This window comes from Protomyctophum parallelum, assembly GCF_964188405.1.
Source record: "Protomyctophum parallelum genome assembly, chromosome: 12".
NCBI lineage: Eukaryota > Metazoa > Chordata > Actinopteri > Myctophiformes > Myctophidae > Protomyctophum > Protomyctophum parallelum.
Window position 1 is genome coordinate 45325805 of NC_139712.1, and position 25353 is coordinate 45351157.

Sequence of the window (25353 nt, forward strand, 5' to 3'; positions counted from 1 at the left end):
GAATCTGATCTCAGGTCAGAATGGGTTCGTCAGACCAGCGTGTGTCCAGTGGAAACCTCGTATGAATCTGATCTCAGGTCAGAATGGGTTAACAGTCGTTGTCTTTTAGGCCAGTCCACTGTCTGAGACAGAGCTGGGAGAGGGACACCACAGACCACAGTGGATTCAACCCTGTGGCACGGTGGTGAGACAGTGATTTTGAGTTGTGACATCAGTTATTTGCCCTCTGGCACTACTTATAAAGCCAGTCACAATGTTCCTTATAGCAATTCCCTTCTTGATTGACAGGCAGTAGGAAAGAGAGTGACGTGACAGGTAAATAGAACAAAGGAATCAAAGATGAGGCCAACAGAGGAAGGCACATCTCCAAACATATGCAGGCCTCTTTATCCCATCGCCCAGCCATCTGGATGTTCTTGTATAGCCTTGCTGTGTTCATATACGTCTATGTTGTTGTTAGTGAGTGAGTGTGTGTGTGTGTGTGTGTGTGTGTGTGTGTGTGTGTGTGTGTGTGTGTGTGCTGGTTTGCCCTCAAGTTAAGGTAGAGCCAGACTTGTGTCCATTGTGTTCATTATTGTCCTCCACTGTCAAGGGGCTGCATTCGCTCAGGGTACAGTCCACTGCGGTTTCTGCAACGAGATGGAGAGGAGGTTTAGTTTGCTGCGATTTCTTTATTTGCATGGAAACATAAAGTCCAAAGCATGTGTGTGCGTGCGTGTGTGTGTTTGTGTGTGTAAAATACAGTCATATATCTGTATGATTTAAGATAAAACACAGAAGAAAAAATAAGAAAAAACAATATTTTGGCAGGCCATGATGCCGTTGTAATGTAATTTACACTTGCTGAAAATAGCCGATCTACAAGCCCACAATAGATCTGCTATTCTCAGCATTGCAACCAAGTGTAAAATGACTTATACTGGATGACTTGTCCACTAGTCCCTTCCTAACATTTTAGTCTAGTTTTTATTTGTTGACGAAATTGTCAGTATATTTACTAGTCTTAGTTTTAGTCATCATAGCTTAGTCTTCATTTAGTTTCCATTTAGTTTTTGTCAGTGAAAAAAGGTAGTCGATTTTTCGTCTTAGTTTTAGTCGATGAAAACAACACTGCTTGATAGTCATGATAGTCAGTCATATTTGCTTTTCTCAGGCAATGGAGCTCAGTGGGACATGAGAAGACGGTGTTCTAGCTCCATCTAGTGGCTGAGATCAACATTACATTTCACGTGTGTGAAAAGCTCACCTTTTACCGTGTACAGCTCAGTAGCCTCATTGGAACTCTTTGTAGCCTTTGAACGGCTATCTGAGTGAGAGAGATAGACAAGATGACATAGACAAGAGAAAGATGAAATATGTGTATTTGTTTATGTCCAATGCAATGCAATGCAATGCAATGCAATGCAATGCAGTCAAGGTTCAAACATTGTTGACGAGATACCAGCGTTGTGGCTCTTTGTACAGCAATTTTTATTTGAAAAAAACGTTAAAGACATTTTGAACAAACATTGTTGGAAGTGAAATTATTGTTGTTCAAGCTTCCTCAACAGTGTAGATCAGGGGTTTTCAACTGAGTATGAACCAGGGACCACCACCCTGACTGAGAATCAACCTGGGGACCACCACCCTGACTGATAATCAACCTGGGGACCACCACCCTGACTGAGAATCAACCTGGGGACCACCACCCTGACTGAGAATCAACCTGGGGACCACCACCCTGACTGAGAATCAACCTGGGGACCACCACCCTGACTGAGAATCAACCTGGGGACCATTGTTGTGTTGGGAGGGGGGGTATGGTCGTGGTGTGGGGGAAAGAAATTAACCTTCCATATTAAACTCATGTTGCTGTTCATTGTAACTTATTTTATGACTCAGTAAGCAGACACTTGCGATTCATTATTATTTCCTTGTAATGGTGACTCAACCAGGCAATCCGGTACAGTTTCCCTTGAGATTCTAACTCACTTTTCTGTGGAAGTTCTTGACATCCGTCTTCCCAGTAACTGACAACATCGATGCGTCATCATTTGTCACCAGATTCTTTATTGCATTGTTTCTCAACTTGTGGTCAATACAATAAATTCAAATACGAATCACTTTCCTACATTACTAAATGCATGGTCAGGGACCACATGCAACACCTTCACGGACCACCAGTGGTCCACGGACCACCTGTTGAAAACCCATGGTGTAGATAGATAACAATAAAATAAATAATATAACAATGAAATTAGGTTTATACCAATGTAAAAGCTAAATAATAATAATAATAATAATAGGCCTACACAATAACACAATATCAAACATCAGTTTTCTCCTTAGTTATTTTTTACCTTTCAGTTTCAGATGCACCAACATGGCGAGGAGCACGAGAGCCACCACGCCGACCACCAAGGCAACGATCCACCAATGGGAAGGATCCCACGAATCACCTTGTAGTTTTTCACCTGCACACAGGTGACACATGATGAGCACTACGCAGTGACATTTGAAATATCCATTACCTGCATGCATGTGTCAGTGTGTCTATGCGTGTGTGCAACTAGCCTGTTTTGTGTGTTAATCGAATATTCGACTATTGGAATATCCAAACCACTATTCGACACTGTACCTCAAAGTCGAATATTAGCTGACATTCTTTTTTTTATATTATTTTAACTTTTATTTATTTTCTTTTGTACGGTGGCAATATATCTACAGCAGACATGCAGCGGTGAGCTGTTGGGTAGTAATTATCAAATAATTGCATACTGTACGAGACCTGGGGGATAAAACAGCTCTGCACTCATGCCAGAAAGATAACAGGGCATAACAAACATGACTCTATACTTGTTGTATGTATTGTTTGTCTCAGACCAATTAAGGACAACAATGGAAATACCCTACTGTAAGTCTCACAACTTTTATGTTTTTATTTCTATAAGCTTCGGGCAGCTACAGGCTTTAAGAAAACTATTCAAAGAGCAGTGATCAGCTCAAGGTGTTTGACTTGGGGGTTTCCAGGGCGTGGGTATGTTTGTATCCTTGATGACGTTTCTCCTATGAACATGTAAAACTTAACCGCACCAATGATTCGCCATTTCGCCATGCAACTCCTTGCAACAATTATCCCCAATGGCAGTGGCAAGGAGTTGCATTGTTGCGGCTGACCTTAAGGCCTCACTCACTCACACCTTTCGATCTATCATACAACATTGTTGGATGCTAGATGTAAACAAAGGGTTTGTTTACATCTTGCCCCAATGCATTTCCAATGGAAGTCACATGGTTTGACACAACATTTTTGTTGTACGGCTTTCGGCTGTGTTTCGACTTCCCCCCTCCCCCTCATACAACAAAAATGTTCAGTCAGACAACTCAAGAAGGATGTAATATATATTTATTGAATATAGATGAGCAATGCAGTATATTTACTATGGTTTGGCGATGTATTGGATCTGCTTTTTAGGTACTCAGATCAAGTCCATCAGTCCCGGCCATAGGGACTCTGAATCCCCCGTACCTAAACAGTAGATCCAAAACGACAGGTGGTAGCTGGGGTGGAGGTGGGTGAGCAGCAGGTTTGTATACAGCGGCACGCTGATACGGCTGCAGCAGCAAGCAAGCAGGCAGAGGAATGCAAACCTCCGGTTAAAGTAGCCGGTATGAAGATGGAGTGAGTGTGTGATTGGCTGAGTGAATCATGTGAATGAGAGCCTGATGCTGAGGCGGCCCAATAAACGGCCGGCGGCAACTGCACTGAGGTTCCCTGACCGAACTTGCTCTGCGCATGTCTACGACAGGCACAAATGTGTCAAACCATGTGACTCCCATTGGAAATGCATTGCGAGCTTGCATCAGTAAATAAGTCTCATGCATCAGCTATACATCAATCTGTTGTGAAGGTGTGAGTCAGGCCTAAGACTGTTTTGTTGCAAGGAGTTGCGACTAGTTGCATTGGTGTATGTGGTTTGGGCTTAACATGTGTTTTTCTTGTATGACGTAAAAGCAAATCAAATTGACGCTTGCAACACGGCATAATGAGAAATGCTGAGAATTTCCCGTTTGTAGTGTGTATGTGTAAGTGTGTGTGTGTGTGTGTGTCAGTTCTCAGGGCTGGAATGGGTAAAATGTGGCCCTGACATTTGGCCCAGACCGGCCCACCACAACTGGCACGCAGATAGCATACTCCCCGCTTTGTCGCGGCACACACAAACAAACAAGCCTTAATACCTAATTTACTGAGAAACATCCCTCCATGTTCTGATAAATGAGACGAAGCTTGCGAGTCAGTTCAGCTAGACAAACTCGAGGGGGTTCATGCCATGCTCAAAGGCGCATACTATACTCAAGGGGTTAACATGCTGCATTACTATGTGGGCGAAGTGTGTGCAAGTCTCACACGTCATTCGCCGATGCGGCAGTCAGCTGACTAACTGGGCAGGCTACTTAAGCTCACTAGACTCCATGCTCTTCCTGCCTTCCTCTGCTCATGGTTCCCGGTTGTATGTGATGTTTTCTCCCACCACCACCCCAGCACCACCGGTGGGCTCTGCTATATTTATGCTCCCCATGGGGGGGTTATTTTATATCTATCTCCCTGCTCTTTATGTTTTATGTTGTTGCTTAATCGTGCCGAGCAGGGAGAAATCCAGCAGAGCCGAACGCCAAGTGAAATATCATATGCACACTTGTTACTCATTCTGTAATAAATATTGGTAAATCTATTCGTGAGTTGTCTGACTGAATTACCATAATGAATTGGGGAATATGCCTGGTGTCTCCAGTGGCCAGTGTGGTGTGCGTGCGTGCGCTGCATGACATTTATTTGCGCGTCATTCCGCGATCATGATATGATTGATTGATTGTATTGACTGTATATTCTCACCGACGGCGGCTATGACCACGTCGATGTGCTCGGTGTGCGTGTGGTGCGGCGCCGAGTACACGCACGTGTACAGGCCCGAGTGCTCGGCGTGGTGCGGCACCGGCAGCCTCAGGGAGCCGTCTCCGGACGAGACGCCGCGCGCGTTCAGCCGGGCGCCCGCGTTCCTCCACACGGGCGAGTCGGACTCCTCGGAGCGCCCCGACGCGCTGTCGTAGGCCACGATGTGCTCGTCCACCTCGCCGCCTCCCGCCGCAAAGCTCCAGGACACGGCGGGCGCGTGGAGGAGGTACGCGGGGGCGTGGCACGGGATGGTCAGACCCTGGCCCTCCACGCCGTGCAGCTCTGTGTGGCAGAATCACGGTCAAGAATCAGCTTTGTTGTCACATCACAGATTTACAGTAAAGAAGAGAGTGGGTGAAATTCGTGGATGGGAAGTTAGATCAAGAAAAAGAAGCAAAGTCAAAGATCCACATGAACCTGAGATAAGGTGCGTGAGCATACGTTGCTGTCGGGAAGGAAACCTCATAACTCCATTTATTTTGGCATAAATCAGTGCTATTGGACACCCTTTACGTCTGTGTGTTGTGTCGAAAATATTTAACCAATGGAAAGTAGTAAAAAGTGCTTTGGACAAAACCTCTTAACTCCATTGGACACTCAAAATGTCTGCTAAAGCAACTAACTCCACCACCTCTCCCCGTCTCATGGAAGTAATTGACAATATATAAAGTTACAACGCCAACTTTGATGAGGCTGTATTGCTTTGTTTTAAAAATATAAGGTTTTCTTTATTTCCTGAAAAATGTATATTTTTCATTTCCTGAAAAATGAACATTTTGGAGTTATGAGGTTTCCTCCCGACAGCAGACATATATAGCAGAAGGTGTGTACTGTGCATTAATAGTTAAGAAAAAAAATGAACACAGTGTTAATTTTGACAGCAAATACAGATTTCTCTTTTTTAATAACACGCCATTTAGTTTTAGTCCTATTTTAGTAATCTGAAATTGTTTAGTCTTAGTCTTAATTAGTCTTAATTTCTGGTATAGAGGGGCGGGTGCCGGTATAGGAAACAGCGGGCAACACTGACGTCACCAAATTTGGAGAGACGCTCCTTCTGCACTGTAGTTCATGTACGTGGCTCGTTTGCCCAGTGCGTTTCCTTTTTCTCGTGAAAACAAAACGCCTGTGCGCTCCGAGGCTAATTAAGGGCTCCATTTTCGTCACCGCTAAACCCCTTATCCCTAAACTTCTTTGCCTTTTTTTTTTTACTATTTTGCAAAACATTTTTGAATAGTTAAAATGGCCAGTCTACAAGCTCACAACGTGTCAATGTAGATTGGCTATAGTTGAACAATAAAAAAATGTTTTCAAAATACTTAAAAAAAAAGGCAAAGAAGTTTAGGGATAAGGGGTTTAGAGGTGACAAAAATGGAGCCCCATGTCTTTTTTAGTCAACAAAATGAACACTGTTCACGTGTACATGTGTGCATGTTTAACCCATTCTGAACGGGCACCCATTTTGGTGTCAGCATCACGTTATGCTTTAGCTATTTAAAAATAGCAGATCTACAAGCTCATATCGCGCCACCGAGTGGCGCGATACGAGCTTGTAGGTCTGCTATTTTTGAAAAAAATCGAAGAACGACTGACATTTTTAGAATCTGATCTCAGGTCAGAATGGGTTCATCAGACCAGTGTGTGTCCAGTGGGAAACCTCGTATGAATCTGATCTCAGGTCAGAATGGGATAATAATGGTTCTGACCTCGCTCTGTCAGCGAGGCGGTCCAGGCCTGCGTTCCGTAGGACGAGTTGACCTTGCAGACGTAGTTGATCTGGGAGAGGCCCTTCAGCCTCCGCATGCGGCTCTCCACCGTGTACAGGCCGCTCTGCTTGTCGGGCAGCTTGCGCGTGGTGGGCCGGAGGACCTCGGCGCTGGGCGGCTCGGTGGCCCAGGTGACGTCGGGCGCGGGGTAGACGTCACGCGTGGCACACATCATCTCCTCGTAGCCGCTCAGCCGAGACAGCCTCAGGGTCAGGGAGCGGATGGGCGCTACGCACACACACACACACACCACACACACACACACACATTAATGCTTTATGTATAGAGACACGCACAGAGCGACATGGCAAATTACATTTATATAGCGTCTTTATCCACAGAGTTTTAAAGTTTTCTTTTTTTTTAATGTTTTTTTTTGTGGCTTTCGCCTTTATTTTTTTTAATGGAGGCTGACAGGTAGGCTGACAGGAAATGGGGAGAGAGATGGGGGGGGCGGGTGACATGCAGTAAAGGCCGTCGGGATCGGGAGTCGAACCCGCGGCACACTGCCAGACTGGATTACCAGCCACGGTGCCTGGACCGCTGAGCCCAGGCCTATCCACGGAGTTTTACAATGTGCATTACATTCACCCATTCGCAACCACTTTGAGAAACACTGTTCTAGAATGTTAAATCAAATTCCTTGGCATTGCATCATGACTACTAGATAGAGCCAAGCGATGAGTACTATCTAAAGCATTCTCTCCTGTTTCACCAAAAACTATCGTGTGTGCAGCGGAAGTGATATACTGCATCAGTATATTGTGTAGAAATATTTGGGTATTGAGATAGTATTTTTGCTGATATGAAATTAACAAATATCCTGACCTACACAGCCTTTAAAACACACAAAATCATTACTGTTGGGGTCAGCACTTACACCCATTTTACAATCTGTTCATATTACCTTCTTGTCTAAGTTGTTTTTAGTTTTTTGACCCAGGATAACAATGCTGTGGGTTACACTTTGATGCCAAAGGATTATGAGATAGTGAGTTTAAAACTAAATACAAATATCACCTGAAAGAAGAATAGTGCTCTGCCTGTATATCATACATGTTTCCTAGTCATGGCTGGAGTTTTGGACTCTCATTTAAACAAACATGAGGTGTCTGTCCTGCCAACAAACCACCAAGACCCTGAGAACACTGCAGAATTCCGAAGGGAGTAACCCATATGAGAGATTCAGGACCTCTTCCTCCTAGAGGAGGAGATAAGGCTAGTTCCCGGAGAAGTTAACAGTACGGTACATTCCCATGCAGGATCATGCGGGGGTCAGGGTGGGGTGTTTTCATTTTATTACATGAAAGATGACATGAAGTTAGTTGGTGTGAGAGAAGAGGAGGCAGGGTGAAATGGAGGCAGATGATTCGCTGTGGCGACCACTGAAGGGAAAAGCCGAAAGGAATAGAAGACTCTTTAATATAATATAATATTATGTTATACTGTACACTTCTCAAGGTGTTGTCCGGGGACCCCAGAGGTAACGCTGAGAGTTGTATACAAATAGAACTGCAAATATGGTTCCAGTTGTACACTCACAGAATGATGGGATCCATGGCCCAAATATACGTTTATCAATGCATAACAATCTGGGGGTCCTTGAAATTAGAAAAAGATTGAGAGCCACTGCGCTAAACTCCCTGCCAGATCCTTCAACAATCATGTCATACATATCATGGAGCACGTTAATAGAATATTACTCATACAAATGGGGTGGTTGTATTTGGTCTCCCCTAGCTTTTCTATTGAGACATTTAGATCGAATAGAAATGTTATTTCTCAGCTGAGCATGCAGTCAGGCTTCTATTAGCTCAGAAAATACTTTTATACATTTGAAAACTTCAAACGGGACATGCTGCATATAGTGAGTACTTTCTACTTTTGATATATTTAAGTACATTTCGATGCCAATACTTTTGTACTTTTACTCAAGTACATTTTGAATTCCAGACGTTTACTTGTAATGGAGTATTTGCAGTATTGACACTTTTACTTAAGTAACAAAATTTCATACTTTTTCCACCACTGCATGAAAGTGACACTTAATGCTCAGACTTTGTACAGAACAGAACTCACCCTCCACCTTGACTATGACGTGGGCTTCGTGCACAGCTCCCGCTGAGGTGTGCACCTGGCACTTGTACCTAGGGGTGGAAAAATATAATAATGAATTGCATTTTTATAGCGCTTTTCCAAGTGCTGAAAGCACTTTACAATGGCTCATTCATTCATATATTGGGAGGTGAAGCGGTGAACAGTCGACACCAGCATCCTTACTTCACACATTCACACACACCAACAACAGCAAGCAAGCTCACACCGACCGACTCATTGGAGGCAATGTAGGGTTCAGTGTCTTGCCCAATGACACTTCGACATGTGGACAGGAAGAGCTGGGATTCGAACCGCCGACCCAGGGATCATTGGATGACCTGCTCTACCTCCTGAGCCACAGCCGCCCTAATATAGCGGCTCTAATACAGTGTATATCATGATGTTTTTTTTCTCAAGCGGTATCACGATACGTGATATTATCACGATATTTTCCCATGCGGTTCTTAGGGTTATAGTTCAAGTTACTTAACAGTACAACCACCTACAAGGTACATATAAGGAAAAATTATTAACAGAACATTTAGACCAAAATACTTCTTAATTTTGGCTAACGAAACCATCGTTCTAGAAAAGTGTGAATTAAGGTATAGAACTACAAATCATTGAATATGCATTTGCTGTATCACGATATATACGATATCTCTCATCACGATACAATTTTGATCTAACCTGACAACGCCAGATGGTGGCGGTATTGATTCACAAGTTCACAACACAGCCTCCATCTGGATTCGCTCCCGCAAGTATCGAGGAACCCAACGCGACAGCTACGGGTGGGATCTGCCAATCACCTCCGGCCAATTAAGTAGCTTGAAAAAAAAGGACCCGCCTTCTTCAGCGATTGGGTTGCAGACATGGATACCAGATGGAAGTAGTTTGTGAAACGAGTGTGAAGCGAACTTCTTCAAACCGGCGCAGTCAGGTTTATATTGATCACCATATCGCCCAGCACCCCTGCTTGTACCTGCCCCTGTCTCTGATGCCGCAGCCTCGGAGCACCAGCGTGGCGTTGCCCTGGGAGACCAGGCGGGGGAAGAGGGCGTACTGCTCGTCTTCCACGGACTGCTCTTCCAGCTCCTCCCCGCTGTCATCGTCCCTCCTCCTCGGCCTGAAGGTAGGGTGACAAGATCCAATTCATTTGAGGGACAGAAGTATTGGACGGGGTTAGAAACGTATTACTTAAATGCCTTGATGTCTTATTCAACCAGTTAGGCTTATTGCTTATAATGTTGTTAAACCCCCGACTAGTGTCTCTAATGGCTGACTTGGTACTGTAGTCTAGGCCATAGACTACAGTGCCAACATGAGAAATATCCCCTAGACTCTAGGGCATATATGGTTTATTGCACAGACCACCATAATACTACAAGTCCTGCTTTGTGAGGATCATAGAACAGGAAACTGAGCTTAATAATAATAATGCATTTTCACATTTTTCAGTTTTAAATGCATTTACTTTTTTACTATTTGCCTGGGACGTCCTCCTGACAGCGGTGCCCGTGTGTTGAAACACAGTCCGGCCCTTGACTTCTACCAATTTCTTTATTTTGGCCCACCGTGTATTTGAGTTTGACATCCCTGCGGATATTTCTCTGATGCCTGCCAGTCACCTACCTGAAGGTATAGACCAGCTCCTTCTGCCGGAACCACCTGATGACTTCGTCGGCGTCACCGGCAGCGGCGGCGGAGGGCTGGAAGCTGCACGGCAGCAGGCACTCCCGCGAAAAGACACATGTCACATGAGCGTCTGCATGGGGGGGGGGGGGGGGGGGGGGGGGGGGGGGGGAGAAGAAAGGCAAAGCACAACACTGGGTATGGGTGTGACCTCTTTCGGGATTTAAAAAGTCTGTATAATTACCATTCGCTAGCCCCAATCATCTTTCATTCTTTGTAAGAATGTCCACACAGAGAGGTATACATTATATAGGCGTGGGAAAATGGCAGAGTAATTATAGGCTAGCCTACATAAACTGCCTATATGTTTACTACAAAATAAATTAAAAAAAATCATAAAATGAATCTAGCACTTGGCCAGTATAGATGGGACAGGCTGCAAGATATTTGAAAAGAAAAAAGAAAAAAAAAGAGAAGTAATGTAAGTAGGCCTATACATGATGTGATCATGCATGGTAAATCATTATCAGACTTACTTTTATCCTTCAACTTCTTGTTTATGCCCCAACATGACAGGATATAGTACAGGTTTTGTAACAGTTTCTAGCAGTTGTAGAAATATTAGACCTTAATTGTCAAATGTTTAAGCATGTCCTAATCATGCATGTGACCTTTACTTAAAAACATTTTGGAAAAAACAGCCAAGGTGCCCAGTGCCCACCTATCATGTTACCAGTAGATGGCAGTAGTGCAGTGCAACACACTGACTGGCTGCTGTCCATCAGAAGTAAGATCAGCTGCTGCGTTTCAAGGGTAAACAAAACATGAAACGGGAGAGTTGAGAGTTCTAGCTTTGGCCAGAGTCCCCACTATCAACGCCAGGCCAAACACTGTTCCACTTCCCACCGCTCCAAGCAACACTTTTAAAACACTGTTGTTAAAGTGATCTGTTTTTGTTTAAATAAGTGTTAACAGCTCTGGATTCGGATTCATTGCATTAGTAAGTATAACAGGGAGTCCCCTGACTCCCCTCTACTGCCGCCAAGCAACTCTAGATATATGTACAGTAGAGACTGTAGAGTAGAGTGTATGTAGAAGACACTTGTTTACCTTTTCTGTATTTGGGACGTCACGTGGCAGAAGAAAGGTAAACAATAGTCGCGATTCGCGAAAGGGGCCATATGTTTGATTCTAGAATTGCAATAACAACCATTGACAGCCCATGTATCCATGAAACATCCTAGCCCTGAAACATGACTGCCATGATGATTATCATGACGGTCATGAAGTAACTGCACCCTGTTTTTGGCGCTCGCTACATTTACAACGTTTCCGTATATATAAACATTCGGAATTCAAATATAAAGTACTCACAATTTGTCCCACGGGTGTTAGTTAGTAGCAGCGCCAGCGATTAGAATTGCTGCATCCCGCGTTGTTTAATAAAAAGCATTTTTGGCCGTATGAATACGAGAGTCATGAACCATGAAACATCCCAACTCACCAACATTGCAGCTGTAGCCTACATAAAGCTTGAATGATCCTTTATATGCAAAGCGTTAGTTTAATAAAAATCCATGTAGACATGGACATGGACAACTTTCTGTCAAGAAATTCCGTGCCATATTATTTTCCTAAAGTTATTGGAGTTTGGAAGCACGCGTTTTTAGCCCTGGCCCTGGCCTGACCAAAAGGATATCCCTAATATGGACAGGGGGGAGCCTAGAGCTGCAAAGTTGGTGAGTAACGTCATTTGATCTGTATCAGTAATATTGCAACTTATGTTGCAATATATTAAATATAGAATAAAGAAGTGCGGATAGGGTCTCCCTAAAAGTTCTAAACCTGATCTAAAAATGTGTTTTAACTTTTCACACACACACACACACACACACACACACACACACACACACACACACACACACACACACACACACACACACACACACACACACACACACACACACACACACACACTGATTCAACTTTTCTTTTCTATTTGTTAAAGTCAGTGAAACAAGGAAGTGTCACCACTGAAAGTGGATCCTGCTCATTTCAAGACAATTAATGACCACATTGACCATGTGACAAGGACTGCCACCAGAGTGACACATCTTCCAACTGAGATTGGTGAAAGGTATGTAGGCCTACTGTCTGTACTGTCTTTACTGTACTGTACCTTTACAACTAAAAAAGGCTCTCGCAATGAACAACATAACATGCATACTTTGTGTGTGTGTGTGTGTGTGTGTGTGTGTGTGTGTCACAGTGTGTGTGTGTGTGTGTGTGTGTGTGTGTGTGCGTGCGCGTGAGCACGTGTGTGTGTGTCAGTGTTAATAAATATGAGTGTCAGTTACCGCCGTCTAAACACGGGATCATGGGGAGGGATTGGTTGTTTTCGCACCTGGGCTGTTATTGTTCTAAAGACCTGAATGCTCTCTTTCATCAGTCTCGCCTGTTTGTCCATGGCCTAGCAGCGTCATTGTTGTACGCCCTTGTCATAATTGGCAGCCAGAAGCGACAATGCCCTGTGCACTTTGCCAGCTCATGTGCAACACATGGTTCCACTACAGGGACACACCGCACTGACTGCACTTTCCTGTCTTCCCCATGGCTATAAATCACTCCAGTGACAATAGTCATAACAGTGACTCTGCACTCTAGCTGTGTGTGTAGGCTGATGCAGGAATCTAGCTAGTAGCTACTGTGTAGGGCTGAGCCTGAAAAGTGGGTTTATTCATTTGTCGTGTCTTGTTGTTCTGTTTGAGGACAACATAGTGGAGATGACTGTATTGTGTATTATTCTCAAGAATGCATGAACCAAGTGTGCTTTGATGTTGCGGTCAATTGCTAAGAAATGAAATCAAAGAGCAGTGGGCAGACATTCATCCTTCATGTGCGGTATCCTCCACTAGGGCTGTGTACAGTGCCCACCATTCTAGTCTTTTCTAGAATTAACCCATTCTGACCTGAGATCAGATTCATACGAGGTTTCCGCCGGACACACACTGCTCTGATTAACCCATTCTGACCTGAGATCAGATTCTAAAAATGTCAGTCGCTCTTCGATTTTTCAAAAATAGCAGACCTACAAGCTCGTATCGCGCGATATGAGCTTGTAGATCTGCTATTTTTAAATAGCTAAAGCATAACATGATGCTGACACCAAAATGGGTGCCCGTTCAGAATGAATTAATGTATTATTCATGCAGTTATTCAGCCGTGCTGTACGCACATCTGTAGGAGTCTGCCTTAATGGATTCATTCTGCGGTGTTGAATAAGTACTGAAAACAGTTCTTGTCATTGTGACAGCTGCCCCTTCGAATTATTCACTATGTATGTGACCTGTATATGGCCTATAATGATGCTGCAGTCATTCGAGAAGTTATTTTATTCTTGCACCTAATCATGCATTTCTATTCTATTTTTATGGAGATGTCCAAAGTACTCTGTCAATTCAGCCCGCACTGTACACAACCCGATGGCCATCAAAGAATATATATCTCTAGTGTCTTTCATACATGTGCAAGGCAAGAGCAAAACTCGTCCTGCTCCTTCTGGTCGACAGATCAAGCTGAAAGGAAGCAGTGAATGTCTGTGCCTGAAACCCAGGGACACAAACGTGACATTTCATACTTCTGCGCTAAATGTACTGACACACCATTCTGCTGGATTCAGGATTTGCTCATGTGGTCACTGGGTTGCTATACCTGACTTGCTCAGTCCAGGGAATGGCCGGCCTATCTGCCTGCCACATGTAGAATGACCCTGCCAAACACTAACCACACTCATACCGTCACCTCTCCAACAGTCACTCATTCCAACTAACTAGCTAGCCCTTCATTTCCAGAATGATCCTCATCCATTTTTTGGCGGAGAGAAGTTTTTTCAGTGGCTTTCACTGAAACTTAAACTTTGGGAAACTATAGGAAACAGTTAAACCAGTGCCTTAGACTTTGTGGCAAACGATACATTTGTGTAAGCTTAGCTGTACTTCCTTCAAATGGTTAGATTACTCCCAATGTATGAATGAATGAACCATTGTAAGCGCGTTGAGTATAGGCACGCAGAGTGCATAGAAAAGCGCTATAAAATGCAATTCATTAGATCAGCATTTGGGGATGAAACAGTTAACCCATTAAAAGCACATTTGTGTCATTCTAGATTGTCGGCTTGGCTATTCAAAAATAGCAGATATACAATTTCTGAACATTTTTTGAAAAATCTTGAAAGGGTGAGAAGAACTACTGATTTAAAAGGCATTTTGTAGAATCGGCCTCAGGTCTTAATGGGTTAAACCAGTGCCTCAGTTATAACGTTGTGAAACTTGTGATAGTAAGCGATACTTTTGTAAGCCTAGCTGCACTTCCTTCAAATGGTTAACTCGATATCATCATCTGAAACGGTTAAGTCGCTGTTATAACCGCTATGCTGGACAATGGGTCAATTCAGCCGGCCGAGTATGTTGGACAATGAGTGCCCCTGTGTCTTACCTGGTGGCTTATCCTGTCGTGTGTAGCTAATGCAGACGAGGAGAAGGCAGGCCCAGGTGTGTATCGCTGACATGGCTTTTTTCCTCGCGCACAAGTGTGCACATTTGAAATGCACGCGGCTCACGCTGAGCAGCCAGGCGGCGAGAGTGGGACCATTCTCTTCTTCTGACGGGGTGGTGGTGTCGGCTCTCTCCCCGTGATGTCTCCCTCGGCTCTTCCTTCAGCAACTTTCTCTTTTATCACTCTGGGTGGTTGTGAGGAGACAGAGTAATGAGAGATGAGACACACATACACAGTACACACAAACACACACACACACACACACACACACACACACACACGAGTGCGCAGGCAGGCACACACACACACACACACACACACACACACACACACACACACACACACACACACACACACACACACACACACACACAAACACACACACAAACACGTGTGCGCAGGCAGACACACACACACACACACACACACACACACACACACCCACCCAGAGAGAGAGAGAGGAAACAATTCAGAGAGCAATAGAGACAGTCAGATGGAGGAAGAGAAGAGAAGAGAAGAGGAGAGCGAGAGGCCAAGGGAGAAAGAGAGAGTGACTCACATTATGGGAGACACACACATCAGAGAGGGAGGTGGTGAGGGAGAGAGGGAGAGAGGGAGGGAGTGAGAGAGTGAGAGAGTGAGAGAGAGAGAGAGAGAGAGAGAGAGAGAGAGAGAGAGAGAGAGAGAGAGAGAGAGAGGAGCAGAGCTAACGAGAGGCACGTTACAAATCGCACGACCGCACATGACTTACTGCTGTGGAAGAACTTGTTCTTAGACACTGTGGTTTCTACACCGCAGGTTTGATCTCCCGCTGAGCGGTGATGTTCCAACCACCTCTGGTTTTACTTTGAACCTTCCCTTTTATTCCAGGAGATATATTTACTGCAGGGTGTCTACTGTCTAATATCACTTTAGTTTATTCCTCTGCTGAAAGGCTTGCAAGTAAATAGTCATGTAAAATAGTCATGGTTAAATCGTCATGGAAATTGGAAAGCATTTTTCGTTTAAGGTATTTTAAGAATGCTGACGTCGGCTGACATCGTCAGTCTGTCAACTACGTTGATCCCAAACAGCAAACCTTGACATTTTCTGAGCATATATTTTCTGGGTACAATAGGCTGCTATGATTATAGTTCAGGGGTAGGCGACATTAGGCACGGGCGCCAGCATTGGCACAGGGGAGGTTGATCAGTCACACACTGGCATAAGTGTGAGAGAGAGAAGTTTTTATTTATTTTGAAATTAAATATAAAAAAAAAAAAAATTAGTCTGTTAAATTAAGTCCCCTCACATCTACAAATGACATGCTGTCCTGCATAGGGATGCACCGATCCGATACTCGTATCGGAGATCGGCGCCGATCCAGGCTAAAATTCTAGATCGGGTATCGGTGGCAAATGGGCCGATCCATTATCCGATCCGATCCGATAATTATGTGTAATTACAGTATGAAAACAACTCTACCTCCTCTGTGACACAGCAGTGTAGTATTGACAGTATAACATGTGGAATGCAGCCAGGCTAGCCTGCTCACACATTAACCTGGTCTAATTGTTGCACAGTTATTTAATAAATAATTCAGTACATTTATATCTGTGTTTGTTACATTTTGTTTTACAAAGTTGGGAAAGTAATGTTTAAGTCAAGCCTTGATGTTGTCTTACACAAAATAATGATTCCAGACTCCACACAGTGAGGCATACAGCTTAATAGGTTATTATGTTTCTTTGTGGGGGGTATCGGATCGGTACTCTGTATCGGCAGATACTGGACCCCCATGTATCGAAATCGGTATCGAAAGCCAAAAAGCCGGATCGGTGCATCCCTAGTCCTGCACATAATGACATTCATTCAAACTCCTAACTCTGAGTGTGGAGGCATTCTGTGAGATAGGTGGGTTATTGCCCAATGGGTCTAATGATCATTAAATCCTGATGTGAAAGACTCTAACTATTTCTAAAAGTTGTTGTATCCTATGGGCAGTCCTATTGGAGAGGGGGGGGGGGGGGGTATTGGGTTACAACTCGGATGGGGCTGAGTCGGCTCTACAGAATGTTGTTGCTCGACACGCCAACTAGTGGCCCTTAGGCTTGTTTGGGTGGGACCGGGTAGGCCAGTGAGAAGCCCCTAAGCCCCTACGGGAAGGACATAGACCTTACCCTAAAGTCTGTTTAGTGTTTACTTGGTTATGTGCCAGTGAAAATAGCCGGTCTACAAACTATATCAGGTATACAACCCTAACCCCAAACCTATAACCTCTAAAAGTCTAAATGCTTAACATGTCCTCAAAATGCCTACTTTTCAAACTCCACTATACTGCACTCGTGTGTGTGGACATTTGGCTCTCACAAGTAGGCCTATTGTCAAACAAGTACACACACATACACAGACACACACCCCCCCTCTTCTACATCAGTTGTTTGGAATTGTAACGTCCGGAGCGTGACAGAGGGGGTGGAGAGAGCTTTGCTCTACAGCTGGTCTCCATTCACAAGAAAATCCCTAGCAGGTTATCTCAGTCTCCCCATCTTAGCCATCACCGTGCCTAATATAAACACTATGGACTTGGTACCTCGCATCAAGGATCGGCAACCTAATCTCTGCACTGATAAAAGGGTTAATTAGGGTGACCCGTGACTGTGTTTACACACCGGTGAGTCACTTTGAGAAAGGAAAAAGACGGATGTTACGAATCACTGTGTGACTGTAATCTCTCAAGACGGATACAGTCAGAGCTCAGCAGCTGATTCAAATTTCTGTGTGCTATGACTGACTGACTGTCCCACAATGATGCCCGTTCAGGTTCCTGTAATGCAGAGACGGAAAGCTATACCGGGAACTGAGAGGATATTACTTTACAGAGTTATGTCACGATCAGAATGACTCAGGCAATGTTCAGTGAGCTCATCATGAACGATACTGAAGTCCTATACTGTATACTTTGTTGTACGGTTGATAGTGAATAAATAGGTGATCTACAAGCTGATGTGCCACAGTTTAAAAAGGATCGAAAAATGTGTACCGTTTGTCAATTTGTTTTCAATCTGCATCTTAACTTCAGAAAACTTGCCAAAAACTTGGCAGAAAAAGCCAAAGAATTAAGGAAAACTCTTACAGAGCTCCAAAACAATACAGCTCCGGTGCTCAGTGCTTCAGCATCTTAACTATCATATCACACATTATTCATAGAGTGGGTGATTTATTTTCCTTCTTTTTTTGCTGCATCAAAATAAAGAATGGAGAAAGGAACAAAGTTTGATAACGACTCGAGAGAACGGCAAATATACAGTGGTGAATGATCAAAATAGAAAATAAACTTCCATAAAAACCTGGTTATGCATTTGAACAGTTTTTTTTAGTTGTTGACCCTGTATTGCATTTGAAATGGATATTGTGTTCACATGGTTGTAGTGTGTGATTGTTGTATTTGTTTGTGTTGACTCTTGTCTCAATGAGACTTTTACCTGGTGCATGGCTAAAGATACACTGCGTAACCTCTTTAGTCAATACCTTTGTATTTTGACCCATCTGTAAAGTATGGTACGGTAACTTTTACATTTGGGGTTGTTTTATTTGGTTGCATTTTTATCCTATGGTCTGGTTTGACCACTGCTACTTGACAGGTGGTACTGATTTAAGGTCAAAATTATATTTCTCCCCTGAGCAAGCAGGCAGGCTCTAATGGTGAAAAGTGGTAAAAAGTTCGGCATCTGTGCCAGAGACCCAGGTTGAAAACTGGGGTAGGACATGCAATTCAGTGTGTAGCTTTAAATAAAGGACAGGATGAGATGGTTTTGAGCCACTCTGTAACAACAGAACGTCTCAATGGTTTGTTTATAAGCATAAACCCACTGTGACGCACAGTATATAGTTTGAGAAACTTGGGGAATAAATCTCCCACAAGATATTGCTAAAACTCTGAATTCCAAGTCAATGGGAGAAGAAGGCAATTGGCAATTGACTTTCTATTCTTCAACCATCCTAAGAAAATGGATGAAAAAGACTTACTGTAGTCCAGAGGTGTAGTGTCCACTTCAAAGGACAGACAGACAGCCACGGTGCAGAGAGGTACGAACCAGAGACAGACAGACAGCCACGGTGAGGGTGCAGAGAGGTACGAACCAGAGACCGATCTGAGCCTGGTGAGACTGAGCCTGGTCTTGACTAGACCAACAGGTTATTTAGAGAAAAGACTCTCTCTCTCTCTCTCTCTCTCTTTTTCTCTCTCTCTCACACACACACACACGCACGCACGCACGCACGCACGCACACACACACACACACACACACACACACACACACACACACACACACACACACACACACACACACACACACACACACACACACAACAATGTGCACAATGCACATCCACTTAGCAAAGCCCAAGGCACTAACACCACACACGCACACACACACACACACACACACACACACACACACACACACACACACACACACACACACACACACGCACGTGCAAACACACAACATAACATGCCCCTCTGAATGGGGTGGAGTTACGGCTGTCACACACACACACACTAACCTCGCGTCACCACACACACACACACACACACACACACACACACACACACACACACACAACCCCGCCTTCTCTATTACGCTGTGCCCCCCTCCCCTGAATGGGGTGGAGAGATAGGATATGATTCACACACACACACGTCACACACACACACGTCACACACACACACACACACACACACACACACACACACACACACACACACACACACACACACACACGCACGCACACACGCACACTGTCAAGCACTTACACACCCATACCTATGATGGATGTGACATGTTTTTTACCAGAACATACACTAATAGACTCAAGTCTTGGAAACATGTTAGGCAAACTTGCAAGGGAGTTTTTGTTGATTTTGACAGCAAATTTGTGTTTAGTTTTAGTCATAATAGTCATCTGAAATGTTATACCCACTAAGCATTATACGTCTAAATGCTGGCCGTCTAAAAATGGGTTATAGCTGGTCTAAAAATGAACGTTTTTTAGCAGTCTATGCTTAGATTAGACGTTGAAACAACGTCGTTTCAATGTCTATATATAGGCGGTATATATATACCATATACTGTATATATATAGACGTTTAAAAAACTGCTAATCAACGTCTAGGCTAAGCTTAGGCGCTAAAATACTTTTCAGACCGTTTTTAACCCATTTTTAGACCGTCGTCTAATAGGCGACTATTTCTCAGTGGGTATTTTTAGTTGAATAAATACCATATAGATTTTATTTTAGAGCCCCATGATGGCGTTGTTGTGGGAAATATGAAGACTCAAATCGATATAGTATATTGTTCCATGCTAGTCTGTCTGGTTGTGTCTGTGAGCAACGACACCTTGGCCTGAAAGCCTCTTAATCCAATCAACCCTTTGATTGGATTAAGACAGGCTTGATTGACAGATTTGATTGATTTTACATACATCAAGCTGTATGTAAAAGACCATGTCACACAAACTAGAATGCTATCTGGCCCTAAACAGAGAATACACAGTGGCAGAATACCTGAGCACCGTGACCGACCCAAAACAAAGAAAAATCTTAACTATAGGTACAGACTCAGTGAGCACAGTCTCGCGATCGACACAGCAGCAAGATTTGTGAGTTGCTGTGATAGGAGAAGGATATCAAATGGAACACAACCACCCTAAAGACTAATCATTGTGTATATTCCTGCACTATACCTGCATCGAGTGATCTTAGTACATAGAATTTGATCTATTGAAGATTCTGACCTTCAATTGCTTCAAATGTACATAATCTTTGTTTTGATTGTATTGCTGTATTGTTGTACTGTTCTTTCTGCTTTGGCAATGTAAACGTATGTTTTCTCATGCCAATAAAGCCCTTTGAATTGAATTGAATTGTTTGTTTTGACCCTGCTGGGGCCTGAATAGGTATCACTAGGTAGTTCCTGTCTCAGGAGGGGGGCGACAGTCAGGGCGTCTGTATTGTATTGTACCTTTTGTGATGGTCATGTTTATCTGTGGACCTGCTTCTGGGGTATAAGAGAGGACCTACGGAGAAGCTCAGGGGGGATGGAGGCCACGAGAGAGAGATGTACTGAGAGAGAATGTTGAGTGATACAGGCTAAGGGCCGATTCATACTCCTATTTTAGAGCCGAATAAAAGTCGGTTCGGCGCTGTAAAGCCTACAATTTGACGTCATTTGAGGTTCGGGGGGGCGGGTACCCTCCTAAAGTCGGCTCTTCGGTGCTACTGAAAAATTCAGACGAGCCGAAATCATTTCGGCACTACAGCGCCGAAACAGCGGTAAAATAGGAGTATGAATCGGCCCTAAACCTGCTAGACTGAGAGATGTTGTTTGCTTGTTGCTGTTCTTCTGAATAAACTTCTAAGATATATACATTCACCCGGATGGACATATATTATTTCCATAACAGCGTCCTAAGGACTGGAAAAGGGTAGTCGACGGACAATTGTCATCATATTTTCTGTCGACGAAATGAACACTGCTGCAAACATGTTTGGCAAAGTTGCAATGGGGGCTTGTCTCACAATGTCACTGACAGAGCTGAATGCAGTCCGGACATTGTACACTGTACAGTATATACAATTAATGCTGTACAATACACATACCATCAGTGGTGGAAAGTAACTAAGTACGTTTACTTAAGCACTGTACTTAACCCATTCTGACCTGAGATCAGATTCATACGAGGTTTCCACTGGACACACACTGGTCTGATGAACCCATTCTGACCTGAGATCAGATTCTAAAAAATGTCAGTCGTTCTTCGATTTTTCAAAAAATAGCAGACCTACAAGCTCGTATCGCGCCACTCGGTGGCGCGATACGAGCTTGTAGATCTGCTATTTTTCAATAGCTAAAGCATAACATGATGCCAACACCAAAATGGGTGCCCGGTCAGAATGGGTTAATTACATTTTGATACCAATAATTTTGTAATTTTTGTCAAGTAAATTTTGAATTCGGAACTTTTACTTTTTTACGGAGTATTACTATATTGCAGTATTGATACTTTTGAACATTTGAATACTTTTCCCAACATGTACTGTACATCACATAGATGGTTGAGGCTCTAAGTCGCTTTATGAGACTTTTGTCTCAATGTAATTTGTAATTTGTACCCCACCGTGCACCACGCAGGCGTGTCACCTCTCTCAAAAGAACGGCTATCCGCTCACGCTTTGATCGTCGTCTGTTGATGAAACTACGCCCACAGATGTGTACACACACACACACACACACACGCCGGATATTCAATGCAGCATACCGTACACATGATTCATAAATATACCAACACTTATGATAGTATGACGTCGTGGAACTTAACAACTTTTCTTGTAACCGCCGTGCTTTGACTCATGGTGCGTTACCCACTTAAATCAACATCAGAACAATAGAGGTATGAACCTGAATGAACCTGAATATAGCATAATATATTCAGCTATAGGCTATATTCTGCATTACTTGCCATATATTGGCATAATATGTTAATATATTTAAAATAAAACCACAGCACCACCATTCGACTTTTCATGTCACGCATGATGAGAAGGCGCTCGCGCACCACAAGAGGTGCACGCACCACAATTTGGGAACCACTGCTATAGAGCATTGTCCTGGGCGTGGACCCACTGAAAAATCTACCATTCATTTTTCCCATAAAGACTGAGCATAAGACTTTGTTGCCTCCCATAGAAATACAAAAAATGTTATATCAATTATTATTTTAAGCCTAGAATCAAGTCTTCCAGGAATCAGGATCCTGGTGAATCATGACCATAAAACCTTTGATATTGTGAAAAAAGTTAAATAAAAAAAACGCTAAACAAAGGATATTTATTAAATGTATATCAAATGTATATAAATATTTTTGTAAATCTCTATGAGAAAAAAAAATGGCCGATTTTTCAGTGGGTCCAGAAAACCACGCCCACTGCTATGCTCTATAAGTCTATATATTAAGGCTTTGGAATGTCCTTCCCCTTCACATTAGATCCGCCCAGTCCATCCTCACTTATGAGCCTTTTCTTTTTAAACTTTCAATAAACAGCCAAGCCTAATCTTCAGTTCATTTCAGTTCAGTTTTATTTTCGGAAGGAGGACATACAGTTCATACATAGCACACATAGTTTCACATAGTGTCCGTAGCTCATGTCCTGTCCGATCCGAAAAAGGGTTAGGGAGAAGCCATAGGCTTGTCTGGCCCTACCCCTGGAGTCCATTTGTGCACGTGTAGCAGACCGATGAGACATCTATCTGCCTACACAGTGCATACATTCATGTTTTCCTTAGATATATACATTCATCTATACACATTCATATATATATATATATATATATATATCTTAACTTGATTAGCTACCGTTTTATTGTTTGTTTTGCCTGACGTGTACAGCACTTTGATCGACGATGTATCAATTTTATAGCATCGCCCGATGCTATAAATAATTTGCGCGCATGCGTATGTGTGCGTATGTGTGCGTATGTGTGCGTGTGTGTGCGTGTGTGTGTGTGAGTGCAAATTACCTTATACTGTAGGCGGGCACTAGCACTGACCACAGATCACTGAGCTGTACAGAAACCAGGCTTTCCATGAACTGCAGATAGCCTGCCTGATGTCTGACGAGGTTAGGTGAGGTGATGTCTGTTCTTTTGATGTAGCTTCTGTGCATATTTAGTCTTCTCTTTAAACTGTGTTATGTAAGATTCATGTGACATTTATTACACGGGCAAAAAAAGATAGATAACAGTGTTGAAAGTTATCATAATTTGAATTGCATGTGATGATCTAGAGTCTAGAAGGCCTCTAAGACTTCTTATTTGACGGAATTAAGTTTTTACCAGGCTATCGTCTTTTTTTATAACTAATCTAGAAAAGTGCACTCCTCTGAGCACAGATCTCCACCAGGCCGAGGTTCCTACCAAAATGCTCCACCGTCAACCATCAATCCCCCCTCGGGATTGACCGTAAACACATGGTTGCCCACCCCTGCTCTAGTCTATTACAACTGGTTGCTGATGGCACATACTGTAGCAGGTCACTATTACAGTAAAGCCTGAGTGATGATTATGGGGTGGACGGGCCCTGAGGCACTCTCTCAGGCCTAGCAGGGGTCCAAGGACTCAGCAGGATCTGAGTCCTTGGACCGAAAATTGTGGACTCTATGTCCATGAGAAAATGTGTTGTATGTTAGAACGGTATGGTTTATTTATTGTCTCTGTCCTTTTTTTTAATCTGTTTTTCTTCTCCTGGTTTTCTATATATATAACTTATATAACTAACTATATAACTTTGGTGTGAAAGCTTTTGTTTCGAGAGGAAAAAACAGCCTTTATTTGCACATTCAGTTTCACCGTCTGTTCAACAAACACATCAGAGCAATATACATGGCTTGATTCCCATCGCTATAATCTGGGTGATGTGCGGGTCTCCATTAGAGGCTGTTTGCATCTGTCCGGTGTAGATTAAACTAAAGTATAGGCTGAACCTGGCAACCTTTCCTTTTGTGTGAGGCTTCTCTGTCCTAATCTACTCTGTACCTCTGGTGGGACACACACTGTCTTGCACACAGATGTATGGACACATGCACTTGCACAAAGGCAAACACATACGGTACACCCACCCCCAACTGCAGGTGTCCATATTATCCTCCATATGTAATCACGGCAGGTGTGTGTTCTATATTCTGCTAGAGGCCAGGGACAATCCTGATTACTGATTGGTGTGTGTGTGTGTGTGTGTGTGTGTGTGTGTGGTTGCCATCACCCCGGGTTTGTAGGTTAGTGAAAGATTGTCGTGGCTGTCCATAAGAGGATTTGGGTGGAATTAGTGTCATTCTTCTATGGCCGAGAGCAATAGATTTATATCGATTTTAATCTAGAGAGAGAGAAAGATCCATTGTCTCAACAGTCACAGAGAGAGAGAGAGGGAGGGAGGGAGGGAGGGAGGGATGGAGAGAAAGAGAGAGAGAGAGCGGAGGTTGATTGAGTGAGAGACGGCATGTGTGAGAGAGAGATTTGATGTTGTTGTTTGTTTGTGCATGAGAGAGACACAGTGTGAGTGCGAGAGAGGGAGAGAGTTAATGGAAACCAGGAATCAAGGCGACATCAAAAGACGGAAATTCCTTGAGATAAGCTAACACGCCACAGGTGATTTTTAACCCGCAGCACGGATTCGTTTTAACCTGCCACACATGTCAGGAGCCATGGGTGATGTTTTAACCCGCAGCACGGATTAGTCGGACTAATGACTGCATATAGGACTGTCTAACCCAACGCATGCACCCCCGTATGGAGACCGCGGAGCAGCATGGACCAGAGGGGGAACGGA

At 43.5% G+C, this 25353-nt stretch overlaps 1 protein-coding gene across 3 annotated transcripts; it reads right to left on the reverse strand.

The window, feature by feature from the left end:
- Positions 1-448: 448 nt before the first annotated feature.
- LOC310867738 (CD276 antigen-like) lies at positions 449-19166 on the reverse strand. Of its 3 annotated transcripts, XM_083777857.1 has the most exons (11): positions 19062-19166; positions 18994-19017; positions 14926-15169; positions 10432-10564; positions 9782-9925; positions 8779-8846; positions 6640-6927; positions 4874-5215; positions 2340-2453; positions 1247-1306; positions 449-629 (listed from the first exon to the last, which is right to left on the reverse strand). In XM_083777857.1, the coding sequence occupies exons 3-11, from the start codon at positions 14996-14998 to the stop codon at positions 532-534; spliced, it is 1320 nt and encodes a 439-aa protein (XP_083633983.1). In that variant the 5' UTR covers positions 14999-15169; positions 18994-19017; positions 19062-19166; the 3' UTR covers positions 449-531. The 3 variants fall into 3 exon arrangements, with proteins under 3 accessions (XP_083633983.1, XP_083633984.1, XP_083633982.1); XM_083777858.1 differs by having other exon boundaries at positions 1247-1302; positions 18994-19104; XM_083777856.1 differs by having other exon boundaries at positions 18994-19104.
- Between the last annotated feature and the right edge of the window lie 6187 nt (positions 19167-25353).